At 59.0% G+C, this 19,973-nt stretch overlaps 2 protein-coding genes across 4 annotated transcripts in view; one reads left to right on the forward strand and one right to left on the reverse strand.

Moving 5' to 3' along the window:
- The window catches only part of MACROD1 (mono-ADP ribosylhydrolase 1), a 147,550-nt gene extending 142,038 nt beyond the window's left edge, over nucleotides 1-5,512 (forward strand). For 2 of the 3 annotated variants that reach the window (XM_037838176.1, XM_037838175.1), the window contains 6 exons: nucleotides 3,382-3,498; nucleotides 4,139-4,260; nucleotides 4,378-4,408; nucleotides 4,648-4,721; nucleotides 4,993-5,074; nucleotides 5,365-5,498. In XM_037838176.1, the coding sequence (XP_037694104.1) occupies nucleotides 3,382-3,498; nucleotides 4,139-4,260; nucleotides 4,378-4,408; nucleotides 4,648-4,721; nucleotides 4,993-5,074; nucleotides 5,365-5,402 (464 nt within the window). In that variant the 3' untranslated portion in view covers nucleotides 5,403-5,498. Of the gene's footprint in view, nucleotides 1-3,381; nucleotides 3,499-4,138; nucleotides 4,261-4,377; nucleotides 4,409-4,647; nucleotides 4,722-4,992; nucleotides 5,075-5,185; nucleotides 5,222-5,364 lie in introns of all 3 variants that reach the window. The other variant, XM_037838177.1, reaches the window with a different exon arrangement.
- Nucleotides 5,513-5,646: 134 nt separating this feature from the next.
- OTUB1 (OTU deubiquitinase, ubiquitin aldehyde binding 1) lies at nucleotides 5,647-14,451 on the reverse strand. Its single transcript, XM_037838179.1, has 7 exons — nucleotides 14,352-14,451; nucleotides 12,778-12,839; nucleotides 11,977-12,075; nucleotides 7,548-7,666; nucleotides 7,227-7,311; nucleotides 6,927-7,121; nucleotides 5,647-6,738 (listed from the first exon to the last, which is right to left on the reverse strand). The coding sequence occupies exons 1-7, from the start codon at nucleotides 14,407-14,409 to the stop codon at nucleotides 6,541-6,543; spliced, it is 816 nt and encodes a 271-aa protein (XP_037694107.1). The 5' UTR covers nucleotides 14,410-14,451; the 3' UTR covers nucleotides 5,647-6,540.
- Nucleotides 14,452-19,973: the final 5,522 nt, after the last annotated feature.

Here is a 19,973-nt window from a genome sequence, read left to right on the forward strand (position 1 = left end):
ATATAGCAGTGGGTAAAAGTGGAGCTGCTCCAAAGTGGAGAGCAGGAGTTTGGAAGGGTAGCCCCAGCCACTTGATCTTGGAGCTCCCTGACCGTCAGTCCCTTTTTATAGATTTGGGTCCAGAGGCCTAGAGAGGACAGGGCTTGCTCCAGGCAGCCTTGGGGCTGGAACAGGATTTCCTGAATCCCAGTGCGGTGTTCTTTCCCTGAATATAAGTTGCCTCCTGAAACATGGTAAGGGTGTGTATTAAAGGCTGAGCTCGTCAGGGGTGAAAGTATTAAGACCCCAAAGGAAAAACGGATGAAGGACATGAAAAGGCAATTCATAGGGGAAAAACAATGGGATAAGAGGGCTGGGCTCCGGGGCCCAACCTCCTGGCTTCCAGCTGTGTGACCTTGGGCAAGCTACTCACCCTCTCTGGGCCTCAGTTTCTTCCTTTATAAAGCAGGAAAAATAGTAGGACCTCCTGGGGGAGCTGTGAAGATCAAATAAGAACGGTGTAAATCGCTGTCTGGACTGGGGCTGCTCAGTGAAAGAGCTGTAAGTGGCTGCTGTCAAGGAGCCAGGTCCGAGGAGCTCAGAGGTGGAGGGAGGGGCCAGTTGGGACTTAAGGGGAGACCTCTGGCCACAGGTGGGGTACGCTTCAGCCTTGACTTGGTGGACAGTTATCTGAGGAAGCCCCTACCTCCCCTGTGGCCTCAGTCTCCCCAGGAAAGACCCCAGGCTTTCTGCTGGCTCAGGGGTGGGGTGGGGGGTGAGTTGGAGGTTTGAGCTTTGTTTGGATATGGCTGAGGGGCCTGGAGAGGGAACCAAGGGTCAGATCGGTATGAATCCTGCCCCCCCAATCCATCCCACCCCTACACACAGTAGGCAGCCCCAGGGGGCAGGGTTTGCAGCTGCCCCAGGGTCCAGTGGGGGGGGGTTGGATGGGAGAGAGCCAGCTCCCTTGAAGGGTCTCCAGGGCTCAGCTTAGCCCAAGGTAAGAGCCAGGACAGGACCTAGAGGTCAGAGGTAAGGGAGAGGTCGGGAGAGATAAGGCGGCCCTTTGAGCTAAGGACAGCAGGGGACAACCCTGGTACTCAGCCCGTGTGTGGACAGGGACAGGGCAGGCAGCCAGGAGGGGACCAGGCTGCTAAGACCCTGAATGCTGGGGCCAGGCTGGGCTTTGGCTTGTTGGGGAGGGTGCAGCAGGGATGGTACCCAAGACCCATCTCTCGTGTCTGCATAAAGTGGGGGGACAGTCGGGTGCTGCCCTCCTAGGCCTGGACTGCAGAGCAGTCACGTGGTCCTGGCCGGGTTCTGGGTACTGATGGGGGGAGGCTCCAACCCAAAGCCTCTGCTGGCAGGAATCCACCCCCACCCCATGCCCCCAGGTCAGCCCCAAAGGCCTGGCTGCAGGCCCATCCACTTTTGCAGGAAACATTAAGTCCCTGAAACACAGATCTCACCCAACTCCACTTCCGCCAGGCCCCCTCAGCAGTCCGAGTTCACCTGCAGGGCTGGAGCCGGCAAGCAACCATTGCCAGGTGGCTGCACCCAGCCCCCCGAGGACAGCAGGCTCAGATCCATCCCTGTGCTCACCCCCACACACCCCAAGTGCCCTGCACACACCTTGCCTGGACATAAACCTCTGATGTACACACACACACACGCCCACACTCTGAGCATCTTGGGCTCATACTACCTGGACACGTGTCTCCCATCATGCTCTCCACACCCCATGCCTGCCCACACTGTCACCAACAGCCAACACCCAAGTCACCTTCACTCAGCATCTCACTCACAGGAAAACTCACTCAATCCTTCCAATGTCCCTATTAGCGGGCTACTATTGCCCCGTTTCACAGACGGACAACTGAGGCCCAGAAAGTTTAAGTGGCATGCCCTGGATTTGAACCCAGGCTGCCCAGCGCCACAGCTGCTGTTGCTCATAGGGCTGGGTGGTCACCTGCCCACCCCCTGCACAGGTGCTGTGTGCACCCAGACATACACGCAGGTGTGACACGCAGCTCAGGGGCCCTCCCCGTGGGCTGCAGCTGCCCTTATCCTTGCTCAGGAGAGGAGGAGGCAGGAGGGGCCCAGTCCCAAAGCCCCTCACCAGGGTCCCCCCAGCCTCTCTCCCAGAGCTCCCCCCTCCATGCTCTGGGAAATTGCCTGGTGCCAGCTCCAAGTGAAGTTGCAAAATTAGGTTTAATTGGGCCCCACAGGGCAAGAGAGAAAACAGCAGGGAAGAAAAGGGGGGGTAGTCCAGCTGGTAACCCAGAGGGGAGGTAGGTTTGCGCATCTGTAAAATGGGGAAATGATGGTCTTTTCCAGCTGCCTGGCTTTGTGAGCACGGAGCAGCCAGCCGGAGCAGCCAGCCGGGTGCCCCAGGAGCTCCTGGCACAGGCCTGCGGTGCCATAGGAGCTGGGGAGCAAGCTGGAGATGGACCATGTTTTCTGGCCAGGATACCAGCTCCTTCCCTGGGCAGGGGTCACTGTCCCCACTTTCCAGAGGGGAAAGGACTTGCCAAGGTCTGCAGCTGAGGAGGGGCAGGGCTCAAACTTGAACCCGAACCCCGGCCTGTCTGGGGCCTCTCCCGCCTGGGCGGCGGGGCTCCTCCGCACCTCCCGCGCCCGCGCGCGCGAGTTGTTTATCTCCGCCGGGGTCCCCAGGGTAGCCCGCCAGGCCCCGGAGCCACCTTCGGATAAACAAACCCAGGCCGGGCCCCAATTAAGCCGGATGCGCTAACGAGGCGGCACGTTAACGAGCAGGGGCGGCCGCGCCCCGAGACACCTGCGCGGCCCAGACGCCGCGGCCGCGTCCACCTGCCCGCGTGGCACAGGGAACGGGCTGGCTGACCCAGGCTCGAGCCCGGGATCTGCCACCTGGAACCAGGTGCTTCAGTTTCCTCGTCTGTAAAGGGGGTCCTAGAGTTTGCGAGGGCCCAGTGGGGCGTGCGGAGATCGACCCTGGGATCCGTGAGCGCGGTGCGGGCGGACGCTCCCTGGCTCCGCGCACCCGCCTTCCCCACCCTGGAGCCGTTCCCGCCTGGGGAGCGCCCAGCCCCGCCCCGGCGCCTGCAGCACCGCCGGGAAGGAGCAAGGTGGGCCAGTCGCGCCCCCTGCCGGCCGCACCGCGCCGCTTCCCCTCCTGGGTTGTGTGCGGCCCCTCTCTGCCCCTCGGTTTCCCCAAACGTGAAACAAATGGGGGGCGGGAGCATGGGAGCGGTTGGAGAGCACAGGAGAAAGGGACGGTGCCCAGAAAGTCCTAGCACAGGCAGAGGACCCCTCGGGGTTGGGACTCATCAGTCCATGGGCCTCAGCCTTCTCCTCTGTAAAATGGGATCAGTCGCGCCTAGGGACGCGGGGATCCCGTTGGCTCACTCCCCTCCCCCACAGTGGACGGCTGCATCCACCGGGCCGCCGGGCCCCTGCTCACCGACGAGTGCCGGACCCTGCAGAGCTGCGAGACAGGCAAGGCCAAGATCACCTGTGGCTACCGGCTGCCTGCCAAGTGTGAGTCCCCGACATCCCTCACTCGTAGGGCACAGACAGGAGCGCCCTGCCCCTCAGCATCCAGGGGCCTGGGCACGTCGGGGGAGCTGCTAGAAGCCTCCTCGGGGGCATTTCTTAACCTTAAATGGCAGGACCGGCCTCTGCTCGCACAGTCCAGGAAGCAGATGGGCCGAGTGGCTTGGAGGCCGGGGGAGGCATGGAGGTTGAAGGGTGTGGAGGCTGTGGGGAAGTGGAGGCTTGAGGGGAGTGGAGGCTGGGGGGGCCGTGGAGTCGGAGGAAGTGGAGGCTCGCGGGGGTTGGGGAGAGGCTGGGGGAGGGGCGAGGACCTGAAAAGAGGGGAAGAAGTAAGCGGGCAGCGCCTTTCGCGCACCCACTCGCGCCCCAAGTCCCAGCCGAGTCCGTACGGATGGGAGGTGCGCCCCGAGGGCATGCGGGTAAGTGTGCACGTGTCAGGCCCGAGGGCACACCGTGTGCCCACACTCGGGCGGGGTCCTTCCCCGGAGGAGTGTCAGAGCTTGGCGGGGGGCTGGGGCAGGGCTGGTGTCTTGCCCTTTCCAGTGCCAACCCAGGCCGGCAGGGGGAGGAGGAGCCGAGGACGGCGTGGAGACCCCGGCCGGTCTGACCTCGTCGCCTTCCGCAGACGTCATCCACACGGTGGGACCCATCACCCACGGTGAGCCGAGCGCCAGCCAGGCCGCCGAGCTCCGCAGCTGCTACCTGAGCAGCCTCGACCTGCTGCTGGAGCACCGGCTCCGCTCGGCGGTGAGGGCGCGGCGGGGGCGGCTGGGAGTCGGGGGAGGCGGCCCCGGGGGAGGAGGCGGGCAGGAGGCGGGGCGGGGAGTGACGACACCCCCATCCCCTCTCGCCCACCCGCCCCAGGCGTTCCCCTGCATCTCCACCGGCGTGTTTGGTAAGTGGGGCCTGGGAGAGGGGGAAGGGCCAGGAGCGGCAGGGGTGGGGCCAGGCTCAGGAAAGGGGCGGGCCGGGCCGGGGAGCGGGCGGGGCCTGACGCGCAGCGGGCGGGGCGAGCGGGGCGGTTCCCGGCGGAGGGACCCGGCGGCGGGCGGGTCCGATCGCGGTGAGGGTGCGACGAAGGGGCGAGGAGGGGGCGCAGACTCACTCCCGCCCCGCCCTGCCCCGCCCCCCCAGGCTACCCCAACGAGGCGGCGGCCGAGGTGGTGCTGGAGACGCTGCGCGAGTGGCTGGAGCAGCACAAGGACAAGGTGGGGCCTGGGTCCGGGGCCAGCGCCGGGGGAACTAGGGTGCGGAGTGCCGGCTGTCTGCGCCCCCTCGCTTTCCTTGGGGCCTGTTTCGTGTTCTGCTCCCGGGGCCCCGGGCGGCGGCGATAAGATGGCGGGGCGCACACCCACGAGCCCCTTCGGTGAAGGGTGCAGTGTGAGCGCTGAGCTGAGGGCCGAGGGGCGCGCCGAGGGCAGGGCAGGTGAAGAAGGGCTGCGGGTGGCAGCCGCGCAGGCTGAGCAGCCCCTGGCGCAGGTGGACCGGCTCATCATCTGCGTCTTCCTGGAGAAGGACGAAGACATCTACCGGCAACGGCTTCCCCACTACTTCCCCGCAGGTACGTGCCCGCGCCCCCCTCCCCGCGGTGCGCCCCTCGGCCGCGCCCCTCTCTCCCGTCCCCACCCGAGTCCACCCTCGGGGCAGGTCCTCACTGTCCTCTGCCTTCCAGCCTGACGGCGGGGCGCTGCCCACCCTGACCAGGACGGTAAGCAGGGCCTGGCCCTGTCTGCCCACTCACTAACACACCCGCTGGCTCACCCGCCACGCCGACCCCCACGCAGGGAGGCTCGGGAGGCCGGGGCGGCCCACAGCTCCCTGCGCCCTCTGACCTCTCCGCTCTGCCCTCAGACCCGCCCCGGCCGGCAGGACCTCACTCCCAGCTCTGAGAGGCCGCTGAAGTCTGCAGCTTGGTGGGGCCTCCCCGTTCTTTCCCCCAGCCCCTGTCCCCCAGGAGCCTCCTAATAAAAAGCACCCTCACTGCAGCCCTTGCGTCTCCCCTGTGACTGGCTGGGGCAGAGGCGGGGGAGGGCAGCCCCCAGAGTTGGTTGGCGCCCAGGCACAGGTGCTTTAGCTTAAAGGGACTGGCGAGGCCTTCTGGCAAGCCAGGCAGGTGGAGGCACGGGCCAGACGGCAGAGGCGGGCAGCAGCACTTCACATTTATTGAGGGCCTGTCCCCATGGAGCTCACAGCCCAGGGGCCAAGACCCCCCATGTGCTGGGGAGGGAGAAGAAGAGAGGCAAAAGGAAGGCAATGCAAAGACACAGTGGCCCAAGCAAGGGGATGCAAAGCAGGCACAGGCAGGAGGCTGGGGCTGGGCTGGGGAGGAACAGAGTACTGGGGCTAGTCCTAACCTGGGGCCCCAGGATCACCTCAGGCTTGAAGCCTTCTCCCCTCTCCCCAGGCTGGCCACCACATGGGGGTACACTATGGGTGCCTGGGCTCCTCCACCTGCCCTGAGCCGGGTCCCCCCATCATGTCAGCCCTCTCCACCTGGGACTCCCCGAGCATGCAGACCTCTGGGGGAGGGTGGGAAGCTGGGCTCTGGGCCTGTGAAGGAGCAGCCTGAAACCTCGGTAGTCCTGGGTCCCTGCATAAGTCACCAAGGAAATTCTGGGATTCCCATGGAAGCCCCTGGGCCAGATTCCAGCTGAGGAGGGAAGGCAGAAAGTCTCAAAAGAAGGAAGCAGAGCCCCAAGTAAGCAGGAAGGGTCCCCAAGAGGCCTGGCCCCCTCAAAATTGCTCATGGTGGGGAGGCTTGGGGCAGACAGATAGAAGGCAGAGAGGGACCCCTAGGGTGGGGGTGGGGACAAGGGGACAGCCAGACACAGCAGCCAGGCAGGCAGGAGGGACACGCGCACACACGGCTCACCACCAGCATCCCCTTTAATAAAACATGGAAGGTTGTGTGACAGGAAAAGGGGGGAAGAGAAATATGACCATTTACAACCACAAAAAAAACCTCTGTACATGTCTAGCGCCTGAAGCGAGGAGGGCAGGCGGGGCAGCGGCAGGCCGGGACCGGCCCTATTTGTAGAGGATGTCGTAGTGTCCGGGCCGGTAGAGAAGGTAGACCTTGGGCTCCGAGCCCTCGGGGAAGATGTGCGGGTTGGTGGTGCCGCCCTCGCCGCGGTCCATGTACTCCACCTGGATGGAGACGCTGAGGGCCTGGGCCAGCGCGATGATGTGGATGTGGTCACTCTCTTTGCACATGGGCTCCACCTCCTGCGGCACAGGTGCGGGGTCAGGGCCCCAGGTGCGGGGGGTCAGGACCTGGGTCCCGGCGCTCCCTCCCCCAGCCCCACGCAGACCCTTTGAGCACGTCTCACTCCCCCAGGCCCTGGCGTTCCCCACCCTGAGGCAAGAGAAAAGAGGGAGGGTCCTGAGTCAGAGACGAGGGAAGGGGGCAGCACCTGCTGGCAGAACTCCTTGACAGTCCGCCCACCCTCGATGAAGTGCTCGAAGAACTTGCTCTCGCGCTGCAGGTAGCCGGAGGTGAGCAGCCGCAGGTAGACCACCAGGTAGTCCGAGGTGCTCTGGTCGTTGAAGGAGGCCAGCAGGTCGGCTACCGAGGTCTGCTTCTCCACCTGCTCAATCAGGTCCATGAACTGCCACCCACGGAAGACAGGGGAGGGAGCAGGAGGGTCAGCCCCACGGCCACGCGACCCTCCCTCCACCCCGGCCGAGCCTGCACCAGGGGTGCCTGGGCTCACCGTGTTGTGGAAATCCTCGATAGTGAACTCGGTGAAGCCCTGGGATACCAGGTCCTCTTTGCTCTTAGCAGACACAGCCTTGAACCTGGGGACGGGAAGGAAAGGGAGGCCCACATGGGCTCCTCAGCCAGCAGAACGGGGACCCAGCACTGCCCAGCCACGGAGAAGGCTGGCCCCCACATGCCCCTTGAGGGAGCCCACCCATCCGTCTAGCCTGAGGTGGAACTACACCCCCTATTGGTTATGGGGGAAGAACTCCAGGAGCCCTTTCGGGGAGCCCTCGCCCATCTCCTTCCCGGCCCAAGCACCCCTGTGCCTCACCGTTGCAATTCCTTGCTGTCATCCAGCAGTGCCTCCAAGTGGGAGAATCCAAAAGCTCGATAGAAGCAGTTCCCATCTGGCCTGGTCTTCCGGATGTACGAGTACTTTTTGTGGAGGTCCTGCAGGGAGGCAGCCCCACCCCCATAGCCCAGCAACCCTCAGGTCACAACCAGGGCTGGCCAAAGAGAATCCCACCCCCAAGATCACACCCCAGCAGGCGGCAACTGAGCTCCAAGCAGCCTGGTCCCCGGGCAGCTGAATGTGCCGATGGCGATCTACTTACTCACCTGCTCCCCAGAGCCCCCAAAGCCTCAGGACACTGCACGCTTAGGAAAAGCTGGTTACACGGGTCCCCACGGCACTGACTGGCCACTGGCCGTGCCATCCTGCTGGGCCTGCAGTGCTGTGTGGTCATCAAAGCGGGCAAGTGGGTCTGCCCTTGACAACACAGCTTTGCCAGGGAGTAGCCTTTCAAGCCATGAGAACCCAGGGCCCAGGCTCCCCAGCCAGGGGTCTAAAGCCCCCACGGCACGGTCCAGCTCAGCCCTGCTCCATGGAGACTGAGAACAGCTCTGGCCTCCAGGCCTTCCTCCACAGTACTCCCCCGGCTGGAAATAGCCTCCCTTGTCTACTTTCAATTCTACCTAGCCCAAGGCCCCCTCACAGGTACCATCTCCATTCAATCTTGTCCAGTTTCCTCCCCAAACTCAGTGAAATTTCTTCTGTTGAACCTCCCTGCATCTCACCACTAACCTCAGGTGGGCCGTCAGGGCCTGGCAAGCAGCCCCCGCTCCCGGCCTGGCACCCCATACACCTTCTCTGTCTGCTCCCCTAGAGCCCCTCCCCAACCCACTCTCACTCCTCCCAGCTCAGGCCCCTGTTTCCTTTTCCACCGAGAACTCAGCCCCGACCAGCACATCTGCCCACCTGCCTCTGCCCGACCCTCAGCCACCCCTCCAATCCTGCAGAGGAGCTGTCCCCTCCCTACGCCGCCCTCCACTCACACACCAGAGCCCAGCCCTCCTGGGCTCAATGACAAGGATGTCGTTTTTGCAAGTGCCCCCTCAACCCACATCATCACATTTTCTTTCCCTCCTGGATTAGTCCCATCAGGATATCTACAGGCAGCTAGTTCTCACATTACAGTAAACCCCAGGCTTCACTTTTCTCTCCAGCTACCACCCAATTTCTCTGGTCTCCTTAGAGAAAATCTCAGAAAGTTCTCTGCGCCATCTCTGCTTCTCTCATGCTCTCACTCCAAGCAGGATTAGGCCCTAGCAAGGTCACCAACACCCCGAGTCCGAGGGGCAGCCCCACTCCTCCACAGACCGGCCCCTTGGCGGCACGTGGCACCCTCCTCCTGGACACTTGCTATGGACTGACTCAGGCCCCCCAATAAACACACATTCAGGTCCTAACCCTGCCCCCCGCGGATGTGAACCCATTTATAAACAGGGTCTCTCAAGATGTTATTACGTGAGGACCAAGTGGATCAGGATGTGCCTTAATCCAGTATAACTGGAGTCCTTACAAGCAGAGGCAATGTGGACACAGCAGGAGACAGATGGGCAGAGATGGCCATGTGATGGTGGCAGAGGTCAAGTCAGGGTGGCTGGCAGACTTCAGAAAAAGCATGACCCTGCCAGCCTGAGTGTGGACTGCCAATCTCCAAAACTGTCAGACAACAAATTCCTGCCGTCTGAGCCACCAGGCTGTGGGACTGGCTATGGCAGCCCCGGCAGACCAAGAAGAGACTGTCTTCCCTTGGCTTGCAGACTCTGCCCCCCTCATCCTCCTCCTCCTCAACCCTCGCATCTCTGAAGGGGGCCACCGCCAGACCATGGGTACCCTTCCTCAAGGCTGCCATCTGCCCAAAGGCAATTGTGCCACATCCACACATCCACAGTGCCTATGTGAACGGTGCACCCCCTGGGTTGTACACCGTGCAGCCAGACACCCCTGCTCAGGCCTGGGACAGCTTCCACTTTTAACCTGTACTCACTCTCTTGACGTCACCTGGTCGTGAGGATTTAAATAGCCCAAGTGTAAATCTTCACCTGTTATCTCAGCCCTTAACTCTAATTTCTCATCTAACCAAGTGCCCCTGCTACACCTCCTCTGAACTGTTCAATTGGCACTAAAGATGGCCAAGTTGACCTCTCCACTAACCCTGCTCCTCACACAGGCCTCCCCGCTTCAACTAAAGGCAACTCCAGCCTCTCGGCTGTTCAAGCTGAGAGCCTCACAGTCATTTCTGACTCCTCCCTCACACACACCGCCAAAGCAAATCCTCTGGGTCTCTCTCTGAGGTATCTAGGATGCAACTGCTCCCTGTGCTTCCCCTACCCTGCTCCCCGGCACCATCGCCTCCCGCCTATTTCTTAAAAGCCTCCTCACCTTGCCCCTCAGTCAACCAGCAGCCAGAGGAGCCTGTTAAACAGCAAACACTGCACTCCAAGTAAAAGCCCCCACCCACCCCCTTCTCCTCAACACAGCTCCAGCCACACTGGCCCCTCTGCCTGCCCTGTCCCCAGACGGCCCCATGACTTGCTCCTTTGCTTCTTTCAGTTTGTTACTCAATTACCACCTTCTTGGTAAGTCCTTAGCTGACCACCCTATTTAAAACTGCAAATCCTGCCCCATTCCAGTCTCCACAGCACTGACCACCTTCAGACCCTACGTATATTGTAGTTCTCTCCTTTGCTTGTGGCCTGTCTTTCCACAATGGAACAGAAGCTTCATGAGGGCAGAAGTTTGTCAGTTTGCTATCACTTATCTCCAATACCTAAAACAATGTCTGAACTGTAGTATATGCTCAGTAAACATCTGTGAAACGAAGAGCACACAACTGGTACAAAGAGCCCAAATCATTGTTGCTACTTAAAAAGGCTAAAAGAATTCTGAGCACTTACTCTGTGCCGGGCACTTCACTAGGGCTGACACCCGCCATCCTGCTGGATCTCACAGAGGAGGAGAGTCTGTGCCCAGGCCTGTGGGGCTCCCTGCGGCCCTGTCTCTCCTCACAGGGAGGAAGGGTGTGCTCAGACCTGGCACCCACGGTGGGGACGTGGGCAGCACTGAGGTGGATTTCCTGCACCAACATGCATTCCCTGAATGAATCAATGGGAGGAGCCTGGGAGGCCCATCCTGCTGGGAGAGGGGGGTAGTGTGACAGGGAGGCCTTGAAATGGGGGTCTCATGCCAACAACCCATCACACAGGGGAGGAGGAACCCCTCGCTGCACCACTGCCACGACCACCCTTCCTCCCATCAGCCCTGTGAGGGAGACAAGCTCTCCACCCAGGGATGAGGGAACACAGCGGCCCCAGGCTCTGTGCTTGGCCCAGGACCACACAAACGGTCTGTCCAGCTCTGGGGCCAGGGCCTGCATCTCTTCACAAGCCTCCCCGGTAAGTCACTAACACTCTGACAAGGGGTTCACGTGGATCAGAGGCACACACGGCTGGCTCTGGTCTGCAGGTGTGTTTGACCCACACACCATTTTAAATTTGAATTAGCTGCCCACTGTTAGAAGTCAGGAGATTTCACATAAAAATCAATTCTGGCTTCTCTTGGAAAAACAGATCTGGCAACAATGGAGTGGCAGGTGTGAGTGCTCCCATTTGCCCCGGGGCCTTCGCTCCCTAATGTCTGGCTGTGATGCCCGGCTGTTCACCACTTCAACTCCTGGCCACCTCCAATCTCCTGGGCTACCTAGCCCCTGAGATGGATAACCTGAAGGCCCCTCCTTCCAGGTGGGATGCTGTAAGCATCTCTGATCTTTGGAAGTGGAAGGTGGGAGGCATAACATTTATTAAGCCCCCACTCTGTGCCTACTGAATACTGTTTCCATATAGTCCCACTGTTACACTTAAAAGCTCCCCTTGTCTCCCTGATAGAGAAGCTAAGAGGTTATGTGATAATGCAGCAGGGCCGTGCACAAAGGTCTGGGGGCCCCCTTTCCCCACTGCTGCCTGCCTCTCCATAAAGATCCAGGAGGCAGGCAGTGGGAAAGCTGCTGCCGCATCACCCCGTGTGCCTCACCCCCACCCCTGGCCTGGTCAGCCCCCAGGGAGCACTCAGTGATCCACGGCTTCCCCCCAGCCCAGGGCCCACACAGTCTGCATCTCCCTTAACATCACAAACACCCTGTGGGCAGGTGCTTCCACTGTCCCTGTCTTACAGATGAGGACCCCAAGGCTCAGAGATGTTAAAGGACTTGCAAAGGATATAGCTGCTGAGTGCAGAGTCAGAATTCAAATGGAACTCCTTTTGATCTCAGACCCTGCCCACTTAAGAACAAGCAACCAGAGGTCTCCCCTAAAACCCTACCCTCTCAGGGGCCAGGCCCGGCAAGCACAGCCTGAAGCAGCCACCCTCCAGCCCCCACCTCCAGGGCTCTCGCTGCTGCCCCTGGGCAGGCCCCCACCTTGATCTTCTGTTGATAGATGTTGTCATCCTCAGCATACTCCTTGTACAGGACCGAGAGCTCCAGCTGCTCTGAGACCAGAGGGTTTTGCACAGCAATCTGCAGGGGGTGGGAAATCCATCACACTCTGGCAGTCAGATGGAGTGGCCTATGCCTAACAGCCAGGGCACCTAAGCAAGGGGCACTGGCTGGTCACCCAAAGGCACAGTGCCCTCCATAACCACCTAAGACCTAGCACAACCTGAAGAGGAGAGAGCTTCCGAAGTGAAGACAGACAGTAGGCCCATAGTGGCTTGGAATTATGTACTCCAGAAGAACACATTTTTAATCTTAATCCATTCCTGTGGGTGTGAACCCACTATAAACAGGAACTTTTGCTCAGGTTTCTTTGGTCAAGGTGGGTCCCAATGAATCAAAATAGGTCTTAATCCTACTACTGGAGACCTTATAGAGAAGGCCACAGAAAGAGAAGCCACAGGAAGCAGAAGCTAGTAATTAACAGAACCCAGAAGAAAAACGAGAGGATGCCCTCACGTGCACTGAAATGTGATGGAAAAGCCAAGGAACCCCAGAGATTGCCGGCCAGTGAAAAGGACCAACCCCGAGAGGAAGCAAGCCTCCTAGCCTCTGAAACTGTGAAGCCAATAAATGCCTGTTGTTAAGCCAACCCACTGTCTGGTATTTGCTCAGCAGCTGGGAAACCAAAACAAGAACTCCAGTCCAGCCTGTGCATCCCCGCAAGGGAGCACGATGGGGATGGGGCCTGGGCCGCTGCCTCACAGCCCTTCAACAGCCCCTCACCTCTTGCTGAATGCGGTCCTGCTGAGCCATGATGGCTTCATCATAGGCCAGACAGTTCACACCTGGAAGGAGGAGGGGGGAACAAAAAGGTCACAGTGGGTTTGGGCCACCCCCACTCTGGATAGCCGGGGCCAGGCCAAGAGCAGCCCAGGGGCAGGAGGGGAGACCTGGTGTGTAGAGGCACGTGTCTTACACCCTACTTCACCCCAACTCTGCAGTACTGTAATATTGGGACTGTTTCTTCTCCTGGGCCTCAGTTTCCTTATCTTTAAAATGAGGCAGAGGCGATAACTCTCAAGGCTAGCTCTTCCAGCTCTGGCAAGCCCTCCCTCCCTGATTTCTAACATCACTTTTTTGCAGCCTGAGAATGCTCTTGGGGCCAGACAGGGTCTCTTGGGGAAAGCAAGATGAGGAGGCCGAGTCTGGGGTTGGATGAGCTTCCTGTGAGCCTGCATTCTACCCCACCATGCCCTTCACCCTCCTGCAGCCTGGGTGATGTTAACAGTGTCCATTTTACAAATAAAACAGATGCAGAGAGGTGAAGCAATCTGCCCAAGGTCACAACTAGCAAGAACTTGTGTTGGTCAAGCCCTGGTTTGCTTAATTCCGAAGTCGGAGTCCTTCACAACAATGACCCCATTACCTCACTGCAGAGGCAGCTGCTCACCTGTAAAATGGGGCTAACACCACCACCTTCTTCCCTCACTGAAACCTCATGGGGAGTACATGGGACCTCAGAAGTCCCCAGGAAGTGCACCCAGCAGGCTGGGCAGGTCCACCCTTTGGCCCCTGCTCTGAGGAGCCAGCTCTTCTTCTTAAGAGAACAAGTCCCTTCTCCAGGTCTGGGCTTCTAAGTTCTCAGTCTAGCCAGTGTGTGATCAGAATGGGGGAGCTGCTCGCTGAATGACTTGGAAGGTCCCTTTAGGGCTTGACCAGTCTGGATTCTCAGCTGGTCACCGGCCTGCAACAGGGTTGCTCTCCTACCAAAGTAACCTACTCACTCAGTCCCCAAGGCCCAACTCACAGGTGAAAACGGGAGAGGGCGGGGTACGAAACGCTGCCCCCACACGCGGGAGTCGGAGAATGCCCAAGGAGGCGGCAGGGGACTGCAAAGCCAGAAAGAGGGGCTCGACTGAAAACGAAGGCCGCACTCCTAGAGGAGTTGTTCTGGGCACAACTGGACGACCTCCGGGCCGCGCGAGCTGACTTGGAAGAAGGCGGGCAGCTCGGCCAGGCCTAGGCCTCGGCCCGACGGGCCAGGATCGGGGCGGGTGGGCGCAGGACACCGGAGTGGGGACCCGGACTAGCGGGAGGGGCGGGGGCTGGGCGGCGCAGGCCCCGCCCCGGGCGTGCGGGAAGGGGGAGGGCCGCGGGCCTCCACCCGCCCGCCCGGGGGTCGCCGCGGCGGCTCCTTCCATTGTGAGGGGGAGGGGAGAGGGCAGCGGAGCAGGGGGCTGTGCGCGCGCTCCGCCCCCGGCCGGCGGCGGCCTCATCCTCCCCGACCTCCTTGGGAACAGCGGGCCCGGGGTCGCCCCCTCCGGCCCGGGGGCGAACATCCTTCCTTCGCTCCATACCTTCGGAGTCGCTGCCCAGCGGCTCCTGCTTCTGCTGCTGAGGTTCCTCCGCCGCCATCTTTAAACAGCGCCGCACTGCCGACCGCTTCCGGGTTATCTATTGCCCTCCTCCCGGAAGTGAGCCTCTCTCGGTGGCCCCTCCTTGGCAACACCCCTAGCAACGAGATCCCTCTCCGGCGTTGTCAGGTGGTGGGGTCCAGGTCCTGCGTGGCAGCCGCAGGCGTGCAGGCCCGGCGCCCGGCGAAAGGAAGGCCGCCCCCTGCCCACACCTCCGCCCGCGCGCTTGCTGGGCTCCTTCTTTCCTAAGCGCTCTAAGTTCCTGGTGCTTATAAGAGCCTCCCGGAGCCAATCCAGTTTTCTTTCCACTGGAGTTTGAAACGCGGACTGTGTTATTGAGATACGGAGGAGGATGAAATTTAAATCACCGAAGACGAGATTCCTGCTTCGGGCCCCAGCGTGCGATTGTAGCTGCAGGGAGGAGCATCTGGCCGAGGAGACAGGAAGTCATGCTCACCCGGGGTGCCCCTCCGATCCCCCGGACATCAGCAGCGTGTCTCCCCCTCTCCACTGCGCCTCGCATTCTGGGCGGGCTTTGGTGCCCTGCTCTCGGCCCTTGGCATTGAGGCCACAGCCTCGGGACCTAATTTAGGGCTCTGTACCTTTTCTGGTTGGGAGGAAAACAGGGTCTTTTAACAGGCAAAGATTTAGAGAACAAATTAGTGATGCCAGTGGTTAGGAAGGGGGAGGAGGCGGGAGGGAAGTGAGTGTGGCTACAAAAAGGAACTAGAGGGATCTTTGTGAAGAGGGACATGTTCCCTATCTTGACTGTATCAATGTCAATATCCTGGTACATCCTGTACTATAGTTTTGCAACATGCAAGATGTTACCAATGGGGGTAAAGGGTACATGAGATCTGGTCTTCTTTCTTACAATTGCCTATTAATTATCTCAAAATTTCAAAAAGGGCAATGCTGGAGGCACACAGCTGAGTCCCTCCGCAGCATGGCCCTCTAGGGAAGGAACTTACTCCCCCATGATCCCGCCTCCTGGTACCTGCAGTGTGACAGTGACTGAAGGCCTGGCCCCCTGGCCTCAATTTGGGATCTCTTTGAAGATCCATCCTGCTTCAAAGCTCCCCATGGTACTAAGGCCTGTTTCAACTACAGTCCAGTTCAATTTTTCCCTTTATCCCACCCTGTTTTCCTCGCTTCCTTACCTGTGTTGTTCCTGAGTGCCCTACCTGAATGAAAAGAAAGCAGGCAAGGCCTTGGGTGCTGAAGATGCTGTTATTTAGAAAGATTACAGTCGGGGGCTCTGGTTTCCAACTTTTCACTACCCAAGGGAGTGACAGTGGTCTTTCAGCGCTCAAGGAACCCTGTCCCAGTCAGATCCCTGGAGCCGTGGATTGCAGTAGTGGAATATAACTAAAGGTTTGCCTGAGTTATGGCTGGTCTTGGAGGAGGTGCCTTTGGTGCCGGGCTCACCGTACACACAGCCCACCGTGGCCTTCTCACAGCAAATGCCAAATGTGTCCCAGCGACTTTACAGATTACTGTTTAATAATTGGGCCTTTGGAGTTGCTTCCAAAGTCAAGAGAGCAAAAGGTCCACCCTGTTTGGACCCCATGCCTATCATCTGTCTGTTCTGTTTCCCTGTTTGAACCATGAAATCCGTAACTGCCCATTAGATGTGCAGATCAGAAGAGAAACAGAATCACCAAAATAAGAGGAAAGACACCTGATGACAAAACATGATTTTTTTTTTCCATTTTACAAAAACCTGTTAGCTCATTCTTTTGTTTTTAATCTTCATTTTATTGAGATATATTCACATACCATGCAGTCATACAAAACAAATCGTACATTCGATTGTTCACAGTACCATTACATAGTTGTACATTCATCACCTAAATCAATCCTTGACACCTTCATTAGCACACACACAAAAATAACAAGAATAATAATTAAAGTGAAAAAGAGCAATTGAAGTAAAAAAAGAACACTGGGTACCTTTGTCTGTTTGTTTGTTTGTTTCCTTCCCGTATTTTTCTACTCATCCATCCATAAACTAGACAAAGGGGAGTGTGGTCCTTATGGCTTTCCCAATCCCATTGTCACCCCTCATAAGCTACATTTTTATACAATTGTCTTCGAGATTCATGGGTTCTGTGTTGTAGTTTGGTAGTTTCAGGTATCCACCACCAGCTACCCCAATTCTTTAGAACCTAAAAAGGGTTGTCTAAAGTGTGCGTAAGAGTGCCCACCAGAGTGACCTCTCGGCTCCTTTTGGAATCTCTATGCCACTGAAGCTTATTTCATTTCCTTTCACATCCCCCTTTTGGTCAAGAAGATGTTCTCCGTCCCACGATGCCAGGTCTACATTCCTCCCCAGGAGTCGTATTCCATGTTGCCAGGGAGATTCACTCCCCTGTGTGTCTGATCCCACGTAGGGGGGAGGGCAGTGATTTCACCTTTCAAGTTGGCTTAGCTAGAGAGAGAGGGCCACATCTGAGCAACAAAGAGGCCTTCGGGAGGAGGCTCTTAGGCACAATTATAGGGAGGCCTAGCCTCTCCTTTGCAGCAACCGTCTTCCCAAGGGTAAAACCTATGGTAGAGGGCTCAACCCATCAAACCACCAGTCCCCTAAGTCTGTGGTCATGCAAAACATGATTTCTATCTGGCTTTTTCAAATCTTGAGAAGAACAGTGGACAACCCTCCCCCTCCCCCTTACCTTGACCCTGGAGTCGGCAGGGGTGGGGTGGAGTGGGGTGTAGCTGGGACTGATGGGGAGTCCTGGGCCACAGCTGCTCCGGGGAGTGAAAAGGAATCAAGGAATCCCAGCTGTGGCTCGGGGCTGGCGGGCAGCCAGGCTGCCAACACAATGAAGTGCCTCCCTCCCACCCACAAGGGCCTGGGGCTTGAAGAACAGACCCAAACCCTCAATGTACAAAGGGCCCATAAATGAGGGTCCTCTCTCTCAGCTCCCTCTCCTTGTCAGGCAGAATGGGAAGGAAATGGTCAGAGGAAAGCTTTGGCTTTTCATCCAGCCCCAAGACCGTCAACTTTTGCCCAGCCCTTTTCAGTGCCAACTTACTTGGTGGTTAGTAACTGTCCTCTTATCCCCAGCCCATCTCCCCTGTTCCTTTTACTGTTTTAAGGTATTGATTCTCTATCCTCAAGAATCTGAAACCCAACCACAGATTTGCCAAGAGTCACTGGCACAGCTCCAGATGCCCATCTCTGCCTCCCAAAGTGCCAACCGAGAAATCGTCCAGCATTGCTGACTGTGGCCACCGAGGGCCTGCAATGAACAAAGCAGGCAGCACTGGGGCTTGGGTTCGGGCTGCCGTTGGGTATGGTCACAAGGGTGCTGGGCTGCAGCTGAGTACTTTATTTTTCCATGGCACTGACATGGGCACGCCCAGAGCTCAGGACAAAGGGTTTGGTCCTGCCGTTCTAGGAAGCCACCTCACAGTCCCCAAGGAGAGGGGAGAGGGAGCTCTCAGCTTCCATGGCTGAGAGCAAGGCTGGGAGGAGGCCGACTCCTCTGTACCCCACATCCCTATCCTTAGGATTCTGTCAGATGAGAGCAGGTGGGGAGACCCCATCCGGGGACAAGCCACAGAGGAGTTTACAGGATGACACAGTCACATGGCTTCCAGACCCACCCCATCTCTTCCCCTTCCCCTTCCCAGGGGAGGGACCAGGCTGGGTGAACCAAGGCTCGCAGGAACACTATGGGCCCCAGGACAGCCAGTCCTCACAGGAGGGCCATGGTCAGGAGAAAGCCTCAAAGGATGGGGAGCTAGGCAGTCCTCCCCAGGACAGGTGTGGGAGTCAGGTGGTGCCCAGATAGCTGGAGCGGGGACTTGTCCAGACCCCAGATGAACCCCTGGAGCTGCTGCTGCAGGTGCTCACCGTGGTCCACATGCAGCCAGCCTCCAAATCATGGTCTAGGGGTGGAGTGACGGCTGCACAAGGAGCCGCTGGGCCGTGAGTCGCTCCTGCAGGACTCAAGCTGGCAGGGGCAGAAAGCAGGCTGGGGGAGGACGGAGGCAGCAGAGGAGGAGGCCCCCACCCAAACAGCACCCACACTCCTTGCTGAGGCACCCATCTGCCTGTCAAGGCCTTACGTCCCAGTTCACCTGACACCTGCTGAGGCTCTGCCGGGGCTGGCCCCTCCTGTGCAGGGAGGGCCTCACGGCACCAGGAGAAAGGTTCATTAGTTTCCTCATCGTTGCTGTAACAAGTCACCACAAATCTAGTGGCTTAAAACAACACAAATGTATTACCTTACAGTTGCGGAGGTCAGAAGTCAGGCATGGGTCTCACCGGACAAGACCAAGGTGTGGACAGGCTGCCGTTCTTTCTGGAGGCCCTAGGGGAGGATCTGCTTCCTGGTCATCGGGCTCTTGGCAGAATTCGGTTCCCTGTGGTACCGTCTTCTTGCTGGCTGTCAGCTGAGAGCGGTTCCCAGCTTCTGGAAGCCAGAGCATTCCTCCATCTTCAAAACCAGCCATGGTGGATCATCTCAGAACACTTCTCTGACCCACTCTTGGGCTTCCTCTTCCACTTTTAAGGACTCGTGTGATTAGATTGGCTCGCCTGGTTAACCCAGGATAACCTCCCCTCTTCAAGATCTTTAGCCTAGATCACACCTGCAAAGTCCCCTTTGCTGTGTAAGGTAACATACAGGTTCTGGGGAGCAGGGTGTGGGCACCTTCGGGGGCCGTGAATCTGCCTACCACACTATCTTCATTTTACAATCATAAAAACTGAGGCTCAGAAAGGCCAGAGGATTTGGCTGGCACGGCAGTGGTTACCGTAGAAACTCAAGACATTCTCCTCTTCTGGCTGTGACACCAGTGCCTGATCTGTGCCCAAAGCCTGAGTGAAGCAACCCTGGGCCGACCCTGGGCCAAGCAGTTCAGAGGCCTTTGCTCCGGAAGTGGAGGCTGGGCCCGAGTGGTCCCTGACAATCCATGTCAACCCCCTACCCCCACCCCTTGAGAGCCAGGGGCTGCCAGGTCACGGTCAGGCCGTGGGGACTCAGCTACACCCCACCCAGGGGCTCCCGTGACTAGGAAAGCCCCCCAGAGCGAGGCATGGAACAAAGAGTACCTTGGGGGGGTGGGAGACAGGCGTGAGGTGCCTCCCTCCTCCAGAGACAAGAGGGCTGTAGGGGGACCCTGCAGGTGGCAGGTGCAGACCCCAAGCTCAGGACGCAGCCAGACTCAGGCCTGCCCCAGACTCAGCAGGGGCTCCCCCTCGCCACTGGCCAAGATTCCCACCTGTGCACACCTCCCAGCATCCGAGCCCCCTCCGGGCCTCCTGGTCTTGCCCCTCTCCTCCAACAAGGCCCGTTCAGCCTCAGACACAAAGGCCTGTTTGTGTGGAAAGAAACTGAGGTCACCTAGGAGGCAGAGGACCAACTCCCTCCCCTCAGGACAACAGCCACGGGCAGGAGCCGGACCTGCCACAATATCCAGGCACTGGGTCCCAAGGGCATCACTGGGCACCGCACAAATAGGCCAGGAGAGACTGGACAGAGGGAAAGCAAGCAAGGTCCGTGTGCAGCTCTGTCAACAGGGAGCAGGAGGCAAGACCCCTGCAGAAGAGGA

Source organism: Choloepus didactylus, chromosome 6, assembly GCF_015220235.1.
Source record: "Choloepus didactylus isolate mChoDid1 chromosome 6, mChoDid1.pri, whole genome shotgun sequence".
NCBI lineage: Eukaryota > Metazoa > Chordata > Mammalia > Pilosa > Megalonychidae > Choloepus > Choloepus didactylus.

Excerpts from the sequence above, each read along its gene's own strand:
- OTUB1 (XM_037838179.1), bottom strand. The coding sequence starts at position 14,409 with ATGGCGGCGGAGGAACCTCAGCAGCAGAAGCAGGAGCCGCTGGGCAGC. Across the intron at positions 12,076-12,777 it reads AGGACCGCATTCAGCAAGAG|ATTGCTGTGCAAAACCCTCT; the intron begins GTGAGGGGCTGT and ends CACCCCCTGCAG. Across the intron at positions 6,739-6,926 it reads TCAAGGAGTTCTGCCAGCAG|GAGGTGGAGCCCATGTGCAA; the intron begins GTGCTGCCCCCT and ends CCTGTGCCGCAG.